The 19,273-nt window shown below is 38.1% G+C and overlaps 1 protein-coding gene and 1 non-coding gene across 2 annotated transcripts; one reads left to right on the top strand and one right to left on the bottom strand.

Annotated features, from left to right (window-relative positions):
- Positions 1–66: 66 nt before the first annotated feature.
- trnal-aag lies at positions 67–148 on the top strand. The gene has a single exon. It is a non-coding gene; the product is annotated as a tRNA-Leu (tRNA).
- A 13,708-nt stretch (positions 149–13,856) lies between these two features.
- On the bottom strand, positions 13,857–19,044 carry LOC108413680 (interferon-induced protein with tetratricopeptide repeats 1B-like). The gene is made up of 2 exons (XM_017686315.2): positions 18,190–19,044; positions 13,857–15,430 (listed from the first exon to the last, which is right to left on the bottom strand). Exon 2 carries the CDS (start codon positions 15,427–15,429, stop codon positions 14,005–14,007), a length of 1,425 nt encoding a protein of 474 aa, XP_017541804.1. The 5' UTR covers position 15,430; positions 18,190–19,044; the 3' UTR covers positions 13,857–14,004.
- Between the last annotated feature and the right edge of the window lie 229 nt (positions 19,045–19,273).

Below are 19,273 nucleotides of genomic sequence, written 5' to 3'. Positions count from 1 at the left end.
GAAATAACAGGTACCAAAATACATAGTTTTGGTGTACACTCTTGAGCGGCGTGTTGAACCCTATATGGTAGCGTGGCCGAGCGGTCTAAGGCGCTGGATTAAGGCTCCAGTCTCTTCGGGGGCGTGGGTTCGAATCCCACCGCTGCCAGCCAGTGTTTTGCACAGTAACACTGCGCTGTGGTAACAATCACAGCTGATTGTAAATGTAGAAGCTCCTCCCTTTAGGCCTCTACTTGAGTAAAAGTACAAAAGTAATTGTCTTCAAATATACTGAAAGTAAAATGACCAAGATTAATTATGGCTCTAATGTCCTGTTATCATTTTTGTAACAAGACTCTTGCTCCATCAACTCTTTTTAGGTGAAAATACACCAGTTTCACTCTTGCTAAACCAATCTTTTAATAGAATGTCATTGATTAGTCTGGTGCTGATGTCTATTAAAATTATTATAAGCACAAAACGATGCAGGCAAATTTCCATTAGGTAGAACTGAGTTGCTCTGAAATCACTTTTTTGCAAACAAGCAAAGTTTCAGTTTAAGATTTATGTGTAAGATTTAATTGTATAAATTAACTGCATGTGTATACATATGTCTATATTGTGGTCTATTTACACAAAGTTAGGTTAGTTTCATCATTTATGTTGAATAGACACTCCCAAAATTTTACCCTGCTGCACTGATGTTGAACCGTGTACTTGCACTGGGTCGGTATGACCAACAGGTCAAAATAAGCTCAAAGCAAAGTGCGCGCTGTGCCCTGATTGGTGTTCTTGTTTTGTGCTTTTTTCATTTTGACATGTTACGCTTTTATACACACATCAGTCAAAAGGAATGATAGATTGCACAAAATGTAGTGGAGTGAAAAGTAAGATATTTGATTTTGTGTACAGATACACGAAAAAACTACTTAAGTACAGTAACTAATTACATTTACTTAGTAACTGTCCACCACTGTTGCAGATGAAACGTATCAGTAAACCAGCTGAGTGATTATAAATGCAAATAAGTCCATTCATCTCCAAATTACCCATGTTCAATGTCCAACAGTCTGAGCGTCTATCTTTAGTGTTAAAGGCTGCTGAATAAGCAGTTCTACATTAACTCCAGTGTTTAAGACCATTTATTGTGAAAACTGTGTTAGAACTGTGTGTTAGAATGATTTTACAGTAAAGGAGGATTATGTTATTTTACGTAGAAATCTAGTTCTGCTGTGGAGCCACAACAGCAACAGTGGAGAAACGATCCAGGCCTGATTCTCACCCCAAACAGAGTCAGGGTCACTGATGACAGTTTTGAGGCTAAACTGTGGCTGAAGTATTATAAGGAATCTGAATGTCATGTCTGTACATACATCAATCAGACATAACAATATGACCACCTCCTTGTTTCTACGCTCACTATCCATTTTATCAGCTCCACTTACTATATAGGTGCACTTTGTAGTTCTACCGTTACAGACTGTAGTCCATCTGTTTCTCTGATACTCTGTTAGCCCCCTTTTACCCTGTTCTTAGTCAGGACCCCCATGGACACCCACAGAGCAGGTACTCTTTGGGTGGTGGATCATTCTCAGCACTGCAGTAACACTGACATGGTGGTTGTATTAGTGCATGTTGTGCTGGTATGAGTGGATAAGACACGGCAGTGCTGTTGGAGTTTTTAAAACACTGCATCCACTCACTGTCCACTTTATAAGACACACCTGTGTTGTTGGTTCACCATGTAGACGTGAAGCCAGAGATGATAGCTAATTTGCTGCTGCACAGTTTGTGTTGGTCATCCTCTAGTCCTTCATCAGTGGTCACAGGTCGCTGCCCACAGGACCCTGTTGGCTGAATATTTTTGGTTGGTGGGCTAATCTCAGTCCAGCAGTGACACTGAGGTGTTTAAAAACTCCAGCAGCACTGCTGCGTCTGATCCACTCAGACCAGTGCAACACACACTGAAACACCACCACCACATCAGTGTTAATGAGAATGATCCCTCCCCCAAATAGTACCTGCTCTGTGAGGGTCCATGGGGGTCCTGATCACTGAAGAACAGGGTAAAAGGGGGCTAACAAAGCATGCAGAGAAACAGGTGGACTGCAGTCTGAAACTGTAGAACTACAAAGTGCATTTTTGATGATTTTTGTTAGGAAAAAACCTGGAATGATAGACTTTGCCTTTAGTCTAAATTCTTGTTGGATATCACGCCTTTGTGTGTGTAAGTTTGATTGTTGGCTACACTTTTTGGTGATTTTTTTGTATATTTGCAGCTTTTCAATTGTTCAAGTTTCTTTCTGGCACAGGATTAAATACAGTGTCTTGTTCACACTGTCAGTTGGGCTTGTTTGTTGTGTCAGGTGGAGATTCACAAACATTCTGACAGTCGTGCTCTTAAGTTAGCAAAAAAAGTAGCCACTACTCTTTCTGGAAAAGTAGCTAAATTGTAGCTAGCTACAAATTTTGGGAAAGTAGCTACAAAGTAGCTAACTACAAATTTTTCAGTAGCTATCCCAACCCTGCCCTCTGGTTTTTAATCATTTCCAGCCTTTGTATGTATTTCATTAAGAGAAAAATGTTTTTTTTTTAGCGTTGATACATTAAAGAAACACTGAAAAATATTTCCAAGATCAGCAGAAATAGCCACTTTGTCCACACGTCCTCCACTGTGGGGACTCACTTTACAGAGGAGAAGAACAAGATGAGTAAAAAGAGAAAGATGGCTTTAGAACTAGTATCTAAAAATGACACAAATATCAGAGATTTACAACCCCAATTTAAATGAAGTTGGGACGTTGTGTAAAACATAAATAAAAACAGAATACAATGATTTGCAAATCCTTTTCAACCTATATTCAATTGAATACACCACAAAGACAAGATATTTAATATTCAAACTGATAAACTTTGTTTTTTGCAAATATTCACTCATTTTGAATTTGATTCCTGCAACACATTCCAAAGAAGTTGGGACAGGGGCAACAAAAGGCTGGGAAAGTTGAGGAATGCTCAAAAAACACCTGTTTGGAACATTCCACAGGTGAACAGGTTAATTGGAAACAGGTGAGTGTCATAATTGGGTATAAAGGGAACATCCCTGAAAGGCTCAGTCGTTCACAAGCAAGGCTGGGGAGCAAGGTTCACCACTTTGTGAACAACTGTGTGAGCAAATAGTCCAACAGTTTAAGAACAACGTTTCTCAACATGCAATTGCAAGGAATTTAGGGATTTCATCATCTACCGTCCATAATATCAAAAGATTCAGAGAATTCAGAGTCCACATTTCAAATTGTTTTTGGAAATCGTTGACGTCGTGTCCTCTGGGCCAAAGAGGAAAAGGACTGTTTGGATTGTTATCAGCGCAAAGTTAAAAAGCCAGCATCTCTGATGTTATGGGGGTGTGTTAGTGCCCATGGCATGGGTAACTTGCATATCTGTGAAGGCCCCATTAATGCTGAAAGGTACATACAGGTTTTGGAGCAACATATGCTGCCATCCAAGCAACGTCTTTTTCAGGGACGTCCTGCTTATTTCAGCAAGACAATGCCAAGCCACATTCTGCACGTGTTACAACAGCGTGGCTTCATAGTAAAAGAGTGTGGGTACTAGACTGGCCTGCCTGCAGTCCAGACCTGTCTCCCATTGAAAATGTGTGGCGCATTATGAAGCGCAAAATATGACAACGGAGACCCCGGACTGTTGAGCAACTGAAGTCGTCCATCAAGCAAGAATGGGAAAGAATTCCACCTGCAAGGCTTCAACAATTAGTGTCGTCAGTTCCCAAACGCTTATTGAGTGTTAAAAGGAAAGGTGATGTAACACAGTGGTAAACATGCCCCTGTCCCAACTTCTTTGGAACGTGTTGCAGGCATCAAATTCAAAATGAGTGAATATTTGCAAAATACAATAAAGTTTATCCGTTTAAACATTAAATATCTTGTCTTTGTAGTGTTTTCAATTGAATATACGTTGAAAAGGATTTGCAAATCATCGTATTCTGTTTTTATTTATGCTTTACACAACGTCCCAACTTCATTGGAATTGGGGTTGTATGTTGCACTTTTCATATTCATGAGGACAAACTGGGTGCTTTTCTTTCGTTTTGTATTTCGTTTTGTATTTCTTTCGTTTGTAACCAGATAAAAGGGGACTAACAGAGTATACAAAGACACCCTGACTGGAGGATTCATTTACAGAAAGACGAGATATAAACTCTACTAACCCTGTGCTACACCAGCTTTTTTGCCATTAGGTGGTAAAGTATTCAGTTAGGACACTTTATTCAATAACTCAAGTGTCCTCCTGTTAAGGCAGGATGAAAAATATTGTTGAAAAACCCATCCAAAGTTATTCTAAGTCTGCCTATTTTGCTCCATCTTATTCTTTAACATCTCCACTCCTTGGGATAAATTAGCCAGTCGTGACATCACATTCCTCAGCTTCCTCTCTAGAATGAGTTATCACACCCTGACAAAAAGACATGAACTCATTATACCCATGTACACACACAGGAGCCAAACAAGAGTTGCAGTTACCTCTTTCTAGATCCATACCCCAAACGCTATATTCAATAAGCTCAGTCAACTTGATGTTTTTGACATTGTAAAGAGTGAAAATTCCTTCTTAAGTAAGAGTTTTTATTTCCTTTCACAAAATGATAAGAAGGATAAGCGGCTTAAAATGTGCATGTGTATAGCACTTTACTTGCCAGTGGCAGCCTGAAATGCTGTACAGACAGGCGATAGACTGTTATGCAAGAAAGTATGTGTTAATTTAGAATCATATAAGAAAATGACAGATCGAATTAATAGATAAACACCACAAGACAGAGTTTTCATTAAGCTGCGGAGTTAAAGTGATAAATTTTTGCTTCTTAAAAGTGAGCACTGAGCTTGACTGTCTAATAAAAGGTGGAATTGAGTTCATGAGTTTAGAATCATAATAACTGAACAAGTCTCTCCTATTTTACAGAAGGTGTTCTATTCTGAACATACAGGTAGACAGTGCAGCTCTTTTTAAACCAGATCACCACACAGTGAAACACCACACAGTGAAGATCAAGAAAATAAGTGAAAGCAGATCTGACATTTAATGAGAGTTACTGTAAGAGTCTTTAAGACCTACATCTGCCAAATGTGGATCAATTATGAGGTGTGAAAACTTTGACCCCTTAAAATGGATAAAATCAGCTCTACTGGCTGCAAGTTCACTGGACTGACGTTGACAAGGCTTAGATCAAAAGTCCAGACTTTTAACTCTCAATCACATTAAACTGTATCAATAAAAAAAGCACCAAAAGGTCTCACCACCCACCCTGTTTATTCACCAAATTAGCTTACAGAGAAAGCACAGCTGTGTTAGGAGCTGCTCATGTAGCCATATTTTGTACCAGTGTAAAAATTATATTTCAATTTCTTGTTCTTTAAAGGCTAATTTTCTAGGAATTATTATTAAAGCTCTGGTTTACAAGGGAGAAAGTTACAAAGAGATGTCTTGGTTTATAAAGCAGAAACATGACCAATTAAATACAGGCTAAAAGCCAGAGTGTTCAAATATGAGTGATGTATAAAACTTAATACAGTGAATAGTAAATGAGACATAGACCAGCACGATTTGTCTTTGTTTTTCCTTCTTTTTTTTTCCAGCTTTTATTTAGTTTATTTTTAGTGAGTTTTTGTTATTTTTCCTGTTTATTCTTCATTGAAAAAAGAAAAGAGATTCTAAGCTTCAGATTTTTTGAGTGGAGGAAGAAATGTTCTTGTGATTTAAAGCAACATTATGTAACAGTGTTACCTTCAATAACAGCTTATAAATCATTTTGATGGGGCAATGACTTCTACACATTTATGGCATAACTGAGCGAATGAGGTGCTGAGCTGTTATTTTCTCTCTTCTATGTTATCTGATGTAGCTGATGGGATGGGTGGGGGTGGGAGTGGGAACAGTTTCCTGTCACTGTTTGTCTCTTTGCTTGTTGTGTTGTAAAAATTGTAATAAAATATATTGACTAAAAAAATAAAGAAATCGTCAGTGTGATCTGTAGTGTCTCTATGCCTCACAGCATGATCTGTATTTATGACAGTGGTGTAAAAATGTAATAAGAGTGAAAGATAAGAGTCTAAGATTCTTACATAATGCTGCTTTAACTCTTAACTCTTACCCTCACATCGCACGCTGTGCACACTGGTGACAGTTACGGCCAGTCATGTTGGGCTTACAGTGACATTGACCTCCGACCTTGTTGCACTCAGCACTTACTGAACCCTGAGGCTCACAGTGACAAGCTACAGAGAAAAACCACATAGAAAAGTTAATAAACACAAACACAGCCATTCTAGTAACAGTGTAGAAGCACCTGGTAATTACAAAAGTTCAGTCAACAGCAACAGTGTAATTTATAAGCTACAGTATGATCTTATACTAAAATGACATTTTGCATAATTATTATGGGAGCAATAACACATATTTTCAGGCTCCATGCAATTTTTGGTTGGTCAAGATGAAATTAAATTTTTTTATTCTCTATGTCTTAAATTTTCTTGATACCATAGATGTGTATGTTCCACCAATGATGCCTGCAGTACCAGCCTCTGAAAACCTAAAAATCAAAATCTCTATAATTTCTAAACGACTGAGGTAAATGAGCGATGAAAGACGACTGATTAGACTGAAAGACGATCGCTGTTTCAGTTGTTCAGTTTTTTCCGATTTGTACTGAAATTGTTTCACCCTCAAAAGTTACATTACATCAAATGAGTTTTACAGCCCTAATCACTCTAATGTAAGACTTTAGGTCATGGAGGACTTAAGTAGTGCTCCATCACGCATCAGAGAGGAGATGCTGCAGATGGGTTTCATGCACATCTCAGCCAGTGGCGGAATGGGAGCTGCCATGAAGGATTCCACACACATGTACCTCACCATCTCCTCTCGCCACTGCTGTGCCAGGGGGTCACTACCATGGAAACCGGGCAGCTCCTTATGGATGGGCATCAAAACCAGTGGTTAGATACTACTTTAACTGTTAAACGTTTTTGCTGTTCAGCTCCACCCTAGTTCATTTATGACTCGCATGTGGGCGCCCTCTGGCGTGGTACAGTGATGTTTTTGATATAATGAGACGAATAGGAAGCGACCAGGCTCCCCTTAAACCGACACTGGCACTAACACAAAATCTTTATAGGAAAGTCTTTTATAGTTAGCCAGCTTGGCAACACCACTAGGTAGTTACGTCTAGTCATACAATATCAGGTTCCTCTCTTTTCAATGGAGAGATACATAAAAAACTGGAAACTGATGGCAAGTTACTGAATTAAAAGCATATTTGAATTCATTTCAATTTGGTTCAAATAATGCACAAAATGTGTTTTCTGGAATATATGGGCTTCTGTGCTTGTGCAGATCTTGATAATGAGGGGGAACTTTTCACACTAGCAGCTTAACTAGGAAGCTGATTGACCAGTTAATTCCCATTCATTTTCCTGCCAGTGACCACTTTCCTCCTTTATAATGTCTCTCACTATCAGTGCAGTGCGTCTGTTTTCTAAACAACAAATACACTTACTATGAGGCAAGTGCTTAATATGAAATATTTACTGGAAAAAATGACCTGAAAGTACATCAGCAAGTGAAATAACAGTTTGCATATACTTAAGTTTCTTAAGTTTCTCTGTTGTGAAATATCTGTTCTGATAATTGAATATTGGCAGCACTTTGGCCTGCAAGGTCCCCAGTTTGACATGCCTTTCCAAACCTAATAAACAGCCAAATAATGTATAAGGTATAAGTTCTCCCTGACATGTTTATTATATGTGCTTACCTGTTTTTTGGTCACAGTTCATGCTTTACTGTCAAGTGTGGAACATATACATTTATGTCTGTGACCATGTATTTGAAAATTTCCATGAATTTAACAAAAAAAAAGTTTTCTTATGACAAAAACAACATTTATCATTCAAAATAATCTGTAATCTACATAATAAATCATTATCATTGCTGAAGCTGACAAACCCTACAGCTTAGAGTGTTTGGACACTAGATTTAAAAGTACAGCCACAGAAAGTAATTCTTTACAACTCAATCCAATTTGAGGAAAGTGTTGGTAATTTAGCTATTAGATAAGTTAACAAATAATGCTAATTTCTGATGTATAAACTCTTCTTAACTTTTATCTCCAGTACGTTTTAAAAAGGATCCTTGCACATCAACCATATCAGAATTCATTATCATAGACCACTAGTATAAAATAGCTGTTTACTCACAACAACTCAACACAGATTAATCCTTCTAAATCTTCCATGTGTGATGACACGTATGTAAAAGATTACAAAGCAGGAGATGAACTGATGATTCAGTGCTAATAAGGAACAATAAGCATGCTTTCAGACTGTGAGTTTTGGCTGGTTTGCAGTACTTACAACATGTCATGAGCGGGTCATCAAGGAAACACACAGTGTTTTGGGTGAAGCCTTATATTAGTCAGGCCCCTGCATTTCAGAGCAGGACGTGAGACTGCATCCCTGCCCCTCATGGCCACATGGTGAACAGTTGGTTTATTTTGAAGTAAATGGGTCCCAAAGTCTGAAAATCAAAGTGTATGTGTATCACTACAATGTGCCACTAAAGAAACAGATATTTTCTATAATTAAGTACTCATGTTTTGTAACTCGTGTTTTGGCGTTTTTGAATTTATAATTATAACAAATTGTAACTACTGAAACTTTTGGTAAAGCTTTGATAGTGTTATGATACTTTGGTAATGACAAAATAGACTGTTTTAATCCCCAAAACACTGGCATTAATATACTACTGGAATTTGAACCATTAAGTTACAGCTCCAGTGATAATTCCAAACTTACTCACTTAATTATAGCTCACTTTAAATCACTGTGATAAAATATGTAGATGCTCAAGGCAAACTTATCAATCAATTAAGAATAAATACGGTCACCAGAAAATGGTCAGGAATTCGAGTTTTACCTCCTTATTCTCCTCATCATCCCCTTCTTAATCTGTTGCCATATTTAATCTCTTTCCATGACTGTCTAATAAAAGGTGGAATTGAGTTCCACAGTTTAGAACTAATACTTTTTCTTGGCTGTTGTTTGCCTTATTTATCCTTTTATGTGAAAATCTATTAATTGGTTTTAACTACTATATCTTGGTTTTATAAATTTCATTGTGCCTTTTTGTAATGAAATCTTAATTGTTCTGTTTTTACCTTTTGATCTTATTTGATTTGTGTACATGATTTTGTTCATGTAGCTTTGTTTATTTTAGTTTAAACTGATGAAATTATATTTTATTTTTAGTTCCTTTGTGTTGTAAATGCCCAGCTACAATGAAAAGAGCACATAAGATGTCTGTCCAACAATCTACTCTTTTGGGCCTCTTCTTGTCTTTGATGTTGTCCATAAACTGAAAGAGTCCTTTAGTCCAGGGTCTCCTAGTGAAGGTCAGAAATTCAGTTTCCCTCTTCTGTCTGAGAAAAGAGAGAATGATAATCAGAACAAGGTGAGATGAAATCTTGGAGGGATGGTCATGGACGGATGACCCTCGCTGTACCAATAAGAGTTTGAGCAAGACCCCTAACACTACCTTTGCTTGCCATTGTAAGTGACTCTTGATAAGAGTATTTGCTAAATATGAAAATATATTCACAGTGCATTCAGAAAGTATTCATACCCCTACACTTTTCCTCATGTTGTTACATTACAGTTCTGCTCTAAAATGATTGTTTTTTCAATCTGCAAAAATACTTTACATACTTCACACATGTATTCAGAGCCTTTACTTAGCACATTGTTTAAGCACCCTTGGTAGTGATTACAGCCTCAAATCTTCTTGGTTTTGATGTTTGGCACACCTGGATTTGCAGATCTTCTCCCATTCCTCTCTGCAGAAGACTGGATGTGGAGCAACACCGTACCACTATTGTCAGGTCTCAATGCAGTGAATAAGATGTTTGCTTAGAATCTGAATATTCTTTCCCCATTGGACTGGATAGGCCTAACCACGGCTATGTCCCTGCTGTGATCTGATAACACCTTTCCAAGAAACACTGGAAGTTCAAAATTGATCTCCAAAGAAAATGTCTGCATTTCCAAAACTATTTGGCAGCCTTATCCGAAAAACACTCCTTTGCATTTAGGTCAAATTCCTCTTCAGGAATGTGACAAGGGTTTCCAGATTAATCCAATCATGTCTTCAAATGGGTAAATATTGCTTCTCTACAGATAGAGTTGACATGGCACTAAGAGAGTGGACTGGAGACTGTGAGTCAGCTCATTTAAAGACCACAACATACAAACGGAGACGAACATGGATTAAAGTTGAAATGAAAAATGCAACCTTTATTAAATTAAAACAGCAAACGCAGTACAGCGAGACATCATCAATACAGACATCTAGGGAAAATGATTTTAAAAAAAGAAATAGAAACTATAGATGAAGAGATGAGTGGACTAGCATGTGTGCAAAACAGAAATTAAAATTAAAAAATGCGAGAGTGGAGAATTGCTCTGCGATGAACTGGTGATCTATCCAGGGTGTATCCTGCCTTCCGCCAAATGACTGCTGGGATAGGCTCCAGCACCCCCCGCGACCCTGAGGGAGAAGCGGCTTAGAAAATGTGTGTGTGTGTGTGTGTGTGTGTGTGTGTGTGTGTGTGTGTGTGAGTGAGAGAGAGAGAGAGAGAGAGAGAGAGAGAGAGAGAGAGAGAGAGAGAGAGAGAGAGAGAGAGAGAGAGAGAGAGAGAGAGAGAGAGAGAGAGAGAGAGAGAGAGAGAGAGAGAGAGAGAGAGAGAGAGAGAGAGTGGAGAATTTAATTGAATTAGACGAATTAGACCGCCGCCATGCAGTGAAACACCCACATACATGCACTATAGAGAACAAATGCAGCAGTGAGGCTGCAGATTGTACTGTTGGAACATTTAAGGTGGAACTGGAAAATTCAAACAAGAAGCTGGTGAATGAGAAGCGACTTCAGCTTCGCATGTTGTTGCAGAGTAAATGTATCAGGAAACCAGCAGAGTGCTTATACCTGCAAATAAGTCTATTCATCTCCAAATGATTGATTTTTGTCTAAAATCTTTCTCTTTGCCATTTCTCTTTGCCACTCTTTGCGTTGTGATGTCCAGCAGTCTGCTTCTCAGCCTACAGCATTAAAGGGTAAAATAGCATTATGCGTTAAATTCAGCATTTAAGACTATTTATTGAGAAACTGTGTTAGAACTGTGTGTTAGAATGATTTCACAGCAAAGGAGGATTATGTTATCTAAAAATCTAGTTCTGCTGTGGAGCCACAACAGCTCTGCAGCAGTGGAGAGATTGTTCAGGCCTGATTTTCACCCAAACAGAGCTCCCTGATGAAGATTTTGGGGCTAAAGTGTTGAATTTAAAGTTTAATGAAAGACTCTGAATGTCTGCATCTTGCTGATAGGTTTAAATTGGAGCTGTTTTATTTCAACAGTTGACAATGCTTTGCACAAAATTGCTCGGTTTACGGTTATTTTTGATAGTAAAAACTTGGAATAATTGACTTTGCCTTTAGTCTGAATTTTTGATTGTTGGTCACTTAAACTCACTTATTGGCAATCTTTTTTAATTGTGTTTCTTTCTGGCACAGGATTAAATGCAGTGTCTTGTTCACACTGTCAGTTGGGCTTGTCTGGTGTGTCAGTTGCTATGAAAGTAGCTAAAATGTAGTGCACTTTTTTAAAAAGCAGCTAAATGTTGCCACTATTTTTTCTGGAAAAATAGCTAAATTGTGGCTAGATACACATTTTTTCAAAAGCTACAAAGTAGCTAACTAATAATTTTTCAGTAGCTATCCCATCCTTGCCTAGTTATGACATACAAACCTATAAGTCAAAACTGAAGGAACATTTTTCACGCTCAGTTTTGGGGCCTGTATATAAGCCTCTTAGAAAAATGTGTGAACGTGTAAGAATGTAAAGCACAGGTAACCTAAGCAATGGCAAAAATAACACTACTTTTGAAGGAAACTTTGGGTACTTTGAAGGAAAAACGTGTTTTGCAGAATGCAGATCCACGATAGTGTTTTGCATTTCACTGATTAAAGAAAAGCATCATGGAACTGCCTGAAGAACCTTACTCATACTGATGAGTTTCATTTTTGTGTTATTCATATCGTTATTTATATCATGTCATACACCCTCTCATGGGTTCTAGCATTCCTTGGTGTCAGTAATGGTGTCATTCTAACTAATTCTTTCCTTCTCACCTTCAGACACTTAGGTTTCCAGTTGTATCTCAGTATTTCTGGCTGACACCTCTTCATAGATAGCAGCCCACCACCTGAAGCTGAATCCCAGCAAGACTGAGTTGCTATACATTACTGGAAATACAGGTCCTTGGTCTGAAGATGCATGAAGCCTTGGTGTGATTCTGGATGACCATTTATCAATTTTGTCTCTTATTGATGTAGTTATGCATGTTCTCCTGTACAACATCCAGAGGATGGTATCCTTTCACTCAAGAGAGGCCACTTAGGTGCTAGTTCAGTCTGTCATTTCAAGGTTTGACTTCTTCAACTCGCTCTTGGCTGGTTTTCCTATGAGGGCCATCAACATATCCTGAATGCAGGCAGCATGGCTACGTTACCTTAACTGGTTTCTTCTTGTTGCTGCAGTAGATTTAAAGCCCTGATGATTGCCTATGCAAAGCCAAAAATGAACCAGCCCCTTCCTGTCTGATGGGAAAATAGTAGAGGAACAAATTCCCAAAAAGGCCTTAAGTCTCTAAGATACCCCTGCCTGAGGAAGAACAAAGCACAAGCAGGTTTTAATATAACTTTGATTTCTCTAGTTTGTGAAACAGATGCTTGTGTAAATGTTTGCATAATTCATCAATATACATTATGATGGCCTGTCATATTTTGTATTTACTTATTTATTATTATTCATTATCACAGAATAAATTAAATGATGAAGAAGTGTTGTTTTACTGTTTTGTCTGCATTTAACCTATGTTTTGTGTTAAACATTTCAACCAAAAGACCCTTATGTTTTTTTTCTGGGTCAGTGCAGGTTGCTTCTGAGAAGGAATTAATCACTGTTAATGTGTGAAGATGAAGTGTATTATCCAAAAAAACTGTTGTTATGATCAGAAAACAAGTACAAAATACTAACATCTTGCTGTTTGGCATCATTATTATATTAATGACAAGGAGGCATTACCGTTTTGATACAGAACGCCTGATTGATTGGAAAGTCAATTTCTGCCTATGGCACACATGTTTAAGGGCCTGTATGTAGATGACTGGACAAAGATAATGGTGTCAGTCTAAAGTTGGTCACATTCTTAATTTTTATTATATATCAGAAAAATAAAATTATGCAGACTCTCCTTTTAAGCCAGGCTTACATTTGCACATTTTCTAGTTTGGGGAGCATCCCAATATTAACAAATTACACAATTTCTGCAGTAAAATATTTTTATACAAGCACCCATTTCACAAACTAGAGATATCAAAATTACATAAATCATGCTTGCGCTTTGCTCTACCTCAGGTGGGGGTTTGTCAACTTTTAGGGATATTTGTTCCTCTACTAAAATGGGCAAAACTCAATGTGTACCTTGAGCCCTTTGAGCTTCAAGTATGGCCTAGCTGCATAATAGACAAGCATCAACACTTTTCTCTGTCCTAACACTCAGATGGAGGATTGAACTCCAACTAACTGTCCTTCACCATTTTCTAAAGCTGATTCCTGCATGCTAGTTCAGTAGCAAAACTAATGTGATATCAATACAGGCTTTGAGTTCTAATCTGAAATAAACTTATTTTAGAGAGCAGAAATGACTTTTAAAAATACAGTGCAGAAAAATATACATAGTAATATAGAAAACAACTGCACTTTTAGCAGCACCTTTATTATAGAGTCAAACTGTATTTAACATACATTTCAAAGATTTCTTTGAACAGAAAAATTATAAAGAAATGCTGATCATCATCATCATCATCATGTGACTATTTGGATATGTGAGGTGCCAAGTTCTGTTATTCTAAGGAAAGTCTAAGATGAAAAAGATTTTGTAGGTACTCTTCATTGTTTTCATAGCTTAGAGCTTTCTCATAGCACTCTATGGCCTGGCGTTTCTCTCCCTTTTCCTTATGGATGAATCCCAGTATTCCAAATGCTTCCTTCGGATTTCTGCCGATTTTTCTCTCAGCAATGCTTTTCAGGCTTCCAGCACTTCTCTTTCCTTCAGATGTACCTGGATCCATCTTCAGACATTCCATGTAGTGTTTGATGGCCAGAGACTCACATTTCTTACTGTGCTGTTGGAATTGTGCATAATGAAAATGAACTACCTGAGAACCATATTTTTTTTCTTCAGCTGTCTGGAACGTAGTCTGAAACAGCTCCTCTGCTTTGAAGATATGGTGGTTCTCTCCATACTGCAGAGCCAGCTCACTCATAGCAAAAATGAAGGAGGGCTTCAATGTGATGGCCATCTCTAAATGGCAGATGCACTGATTACGAAGCCTCTGAATTTCAGCTCCCTTGCTGCGTAGGCTTTGTGTTTGAAATAGATTGGTTTTCTTTCTGTTGTAGCAGAGTGCTAGCTGATGATGTATGAAGCTTGAGTTAGGTGTCTTTTCCAGTGCTCTCTTCAACAAAGCGATGGCCCTCTCCACAGAGCCTTGGTTCCGGAAAAACTTCCCAACATAACGGATCACATGTGGATCCTCTGGAGAGTTCTCTAATGCTTTCTCCATTAGGCTCTCAGCCTCATTGTACTTCTTGTAAGTGGCCAGTTTCAGACCCAGCAGAACTTTAAGAACATCATCGCCTGGCTTAGTTTCAATGGCTCGTCTCAGCTGCTTAATTGTGGGTGAATCTGTTGGATTGGATGGCTCAGTTTCTGTGCGATACAGAACGATGGCATAACCAGCATTCCATTCACCCTCATTTGGCTCCAACTCCAAGGCCATCCTGAAGCACTCTTTAGCTCTTTCATAGTTCTCTCGAGAGAACTTGAACAGGGCCCAGGCCTTTTCACCAAGCACTTCATGATGAGCAGAAGCAGGTTCCATTGGGAATCTCTCAGCAATGTCTCTGAGCTTCTCCAGGTAGCTTTCACATTCAGCGTAAGATTTCATGTGGTACTGTAGCCAGGCCAGATTTCCATAGGTGACTATGAGCCACTTATCACAGTCATTCTCATGGTGCTCTTTGGTGAGCTCCTCAGATTTCTGTAAGCAGCTGAGAGCTTCTGTAGGAAACCCTAGGAGGTACTTCACGAATGCTAATGAGTTGTATGTTTGTGCAACCCCTGCTTTCCCACCAAGATTTATCTTGATATTCTCTTCCAGTCTGTTTAGAAGATCAGTGATATCTGTATCCTCTTTTTTCAGCTCCCAAGTGAAGTGACACTCCAGCTGCCGCAGTTCAGTTTTTAGATGCTTGGCGTGAGTCATGCTGTAAAACAGCAGGATAGTAATGTATGTTAACTGTAGAAACCACTGACTAAACACATAAATTATAACCCTTTATACTGTGGTCTGCATACAGGTACATACAAGGACATTAAGTCATCCTATACAACACATCGTGGCACTTTAAAGGGAGAGATTATGAAGGGACTGTTGGAATACTATTATATAAATAAATAAATAATAATAAATAAGTAAATAAATTATTAATGTAAACATTATTTAATTCAAGGTCTCATTAAATTATTTTATTTTGAAATAGAAACTTAAATAATTATATACGATTCTAAGCAATATTTGTTATGTAAACATGCATTATTAATATTTTGAATAAAATCTCTTAACAGCATCCACCAAAGTGGGTGGGACCAAGTCTGATCTATTTAGGTTGATTGAGTTTATTAGTTTGATTATCACAGCTGGCTATTGAGTGCAGCACGATCAGATTCTTAGAATTGATCAGTAGCTGTCCTGATGACAGATTTTCACTGTAAAGCTTCATGCTTTGGTGGCGCTTGCTCCCCCTGGCTGCCCCTCGGCTACTCTCCTGCCTGTATTGTTCTCCTGATAGTCTGGGTCTGCACTAGTGATTCAATTTCCTTTGCTGGTTGTAAAATACATTTAACAAACTCCTGAGAAACATCTTGCATGTCAATAAATGGGAGGAGCTGAAACTGACAAACCATAAGAAGCCAAGTTTAATTTGAATGGAGCCACAATGCTTTGAAAAACATAACAAAAACAACAATAATAGCAATTTGAATAGGTTGGAGTTGCATCTGCGCACCGACTTTAATGGATGATGTTGACGGACTTCGTTATTTTGCAGTGTGGAGTAAAGTGGTAACCATAAAATTAATAAATAAATTATTAAATAAATAAAATGCGATTATATTATTAACCAAATTATTATCATATCAGTTCATTAAATGTGTATAATGCATATTTAAATAATACAATATATTGCATTAAATTACTTAATCTTTATTTTTAAAAATTAATCATTTAAAGATATTTAATTCTCATTTTAATAATTTACTTCTTTACTTCTTTATTTCTATGAAAATGTCACAAAAATCCCTCCTTAGGAGGTCACTCTGGGTCACACTGTAAAACCAAGTTATATTATTTTGGGAAGTTATATTCTTTCAGACCATTAGACCTGTTTTATCTAACACATCTGGTTATGTTTAAGAGTGAAGATCAATTTGGGTCTGTTTGCTTCTGACGCTGACATCAATGCATTGACGTTAATTGTCTGTCTTAACTATTCTTCATTCAGAAATAGCTCCAATTTGAAATAGTTCTAAATATTTTTGGGCAAGTCTTGTAAGCAGCAAATTCAGTCCTGTTTTACAATGATTACACAGATTAATGATGATTCCACAACTGAAGTGCCATTTGAACATGGGCAAAGTGTTTTGCTTCACTACAGACTATGTGCAAGTTTCAGTTAAATGACATAATAAATAAACAATAAAAATGAATAAAGTTCATCTACAGAACTTAGACAATAATCTTTTAATCTGTGAATGACACTGAAAGAATGAAATAGTCACTTTTGAAAAAAGTAGAGTCCTCTCTTTCTTGTTTTCTTTATTTTCATTGAAAGTGTAATGGTGTCTGACAAGGTGACTTTAAATGTTCAAATTTGTTACCAAAACTGTAGAATGAAAATAAATTATTCATCAAAAGCACCATTAAATGCACATCATTTGCATGCCCTCACGCTATTGGATACTACTTAACCACATTGTCTTTATTTGCTAATTCCATGCTTAAAAACTCCATCCTGTTACTTCCACTCTGCTACTAATGAATGGGGTTAAACAATTTGGGGAAAATTTCAAATTGTGATACACACTATATTGGCAAAAGTATTCACTCGTCTGCCTTCACACACATATGCAGCTATAACAGCTTCAACTCTTCTGCGAAGGCTTTCCACAAGGTTTAGAAGGGTGATTATGGGAATTTTTGACCATTCTTCTAAAAGCGCATTTGTGAGGTCAGACACTGATGTTCATAAGATGCACAGGTGGCATCTTATCACGGTACCACGCTGGAATTCACTGAGCTCCTCAGAGTGACCCATTCTTTCACAAATGTTTGTAGAAGCAGTCTGCATGCCTCTAATGCTTGGTCTTTATACATACACCTGCGGCCATGTAAGTGACTGGAATACATGAATTCAATGATTTGGATGAGTCAGTGAATAATTTTGGCAATATAGTGTATCTGTCTAATATTTAATGTGTGATTTAAATTCATTTTTTCTTCAAATGAATTTCCAGGCATGTTCTTTGGCCCAGAAGACCAGAATATCCACTTTTTCTGGCTCAAGACTTGAGAGCTGAGTATGGCAGACTACCATTTAGCTTGGTTGTGATATCACACAGCATACTCAGCTACAGTCAAATGCTCTGTTATTAGGTTAAATTTCCTCACTAAAAACTAATAACACTAAATAACACTGTTGACACTCTTTGAAATTGCGTTTTTGAGCAATTTATCTCTGGCGCTGATATCACCAGCGCCATCTACAGGTGGATTATCGTCTCTGCGGCTGCATTTAAGGTGGAACGGATAACTCCAGCCTCATATGCACGACTCCACACGGTGAGATACCGCTTGATGCAGCACAAAGTAACATTTTACTGATCATAAAATGGCAAAACTATAATTTCTTGTGTAATTCAAACAGTAATTAACAAATAAAGGTATGAAATGTAATTTATGTCGTACCTTATTAAGGTCGTCTTCCAGAACCCGGATGTAAAATAAACGGCGACAGTTCATGAGCAGATAGGTGAGTCGAACAGTCATCAGAGACAAAAACACTAAAAAAACACTAAAAGCCCAGTTATGAATGTAACTATATGTGCAGCTGCGTCATCACATCCTTAGAGAAAAGGGGAAGAGCGAAGCTTCAGGGAGAGACAGGAAATAGGAAGAACTCGGTTTTTCCATTGCAAGAAATGAACTGAAAGCGTTGAAAGAATCTGTCCGTCCGATTCAGACACGTTACGCCCTTCCTCCTTTCCCCTAGATATGTCCACTCCACACCGACAGGATTTCAACGATGCTCTTTTTGGTGATTTAAATTCCACGAAACTCGCCTTCCTACAACTACTGCTTGTCCATAATTCATCAGTGGTCAATGTTTGAAAGAAACGGGACCACTGTTATAGTTTTAAAATAGAAAGATTCCCGTTTTATAGGAGTGCGGGAAGTGAGCGGGGATTTTTCCTTGGATTGCACTTCACTGCGTGTACCTACCACCAGTGGCGCAAAAAGGGGGTATGCAGCGTATGCGGCGCATATGGGCGCTGCACTAGAGGGGCGCCAAAACGATGCCGGAAAATTACTTCTAGTCTGCATTTTCTGTAAGAGCTGTTTGTTCAAGTATGATAATACACATCAAAAAACAGCACAGCACTAATCAGGCGCCCATCCACTCCGCCCCCCATCCTCCTGTCATTTGCTCCCAAACACAGGCGCTTGAGAACGCGCCCCATAGGGAACGGAAGAGGGAGAGAGAAAAAGATGTTGTAGGGATGAAGAAAAGCTTCTCAAAGTGGTTGAAAGACAGCAGGTTGGTCAGTTTATACGCTTTATTCACCTACGTCACCTTTGTCTACCAAAACGAGACTGTAGGGTACGAAAGTAGCGTTGGACCACTGGGTTCTAGCAAAGCTGCCTCACTGCTGCGTTCCCAAACGCACTTATTCAAAAATAAAGGAATCTAATAGAGGTCAAACCTTCCATATTTTCCCCAAAGATCCCGAACTTCACCGGGAATAGATTCACACAATCAGAAGAGATCGCC

The sequence above is a fragment of the Pygocentrus nattereri genome, chromosome 13, assembly GCF_015220715.1.
Source record: "Pygocentrus nattereri isolate fPygNat1 chromosome 13, fPygNat1.pri, whole genome shotgun sequence".
Lineage (NCBI taxonomy): Eukaryota > Metazoa > Chordata > Actinopteri > Characiformes > Serrasalmidae > Pygocentrus > Pygocentrus nattereri.
Note: the sequence above shows the minus strand (reverse complement) of the source record. Positions and strands in the feature narration are given on the sequence as shown.

Coding starts and splice junctions, on each gene's coding strand:
- LOC108413680 (XM_017686315.2), bottom strand. CDS start 15,429: ATGACTCACGCCAAGCATCTAAAAACTGAACTGCGGCAGCTGGAGTGT.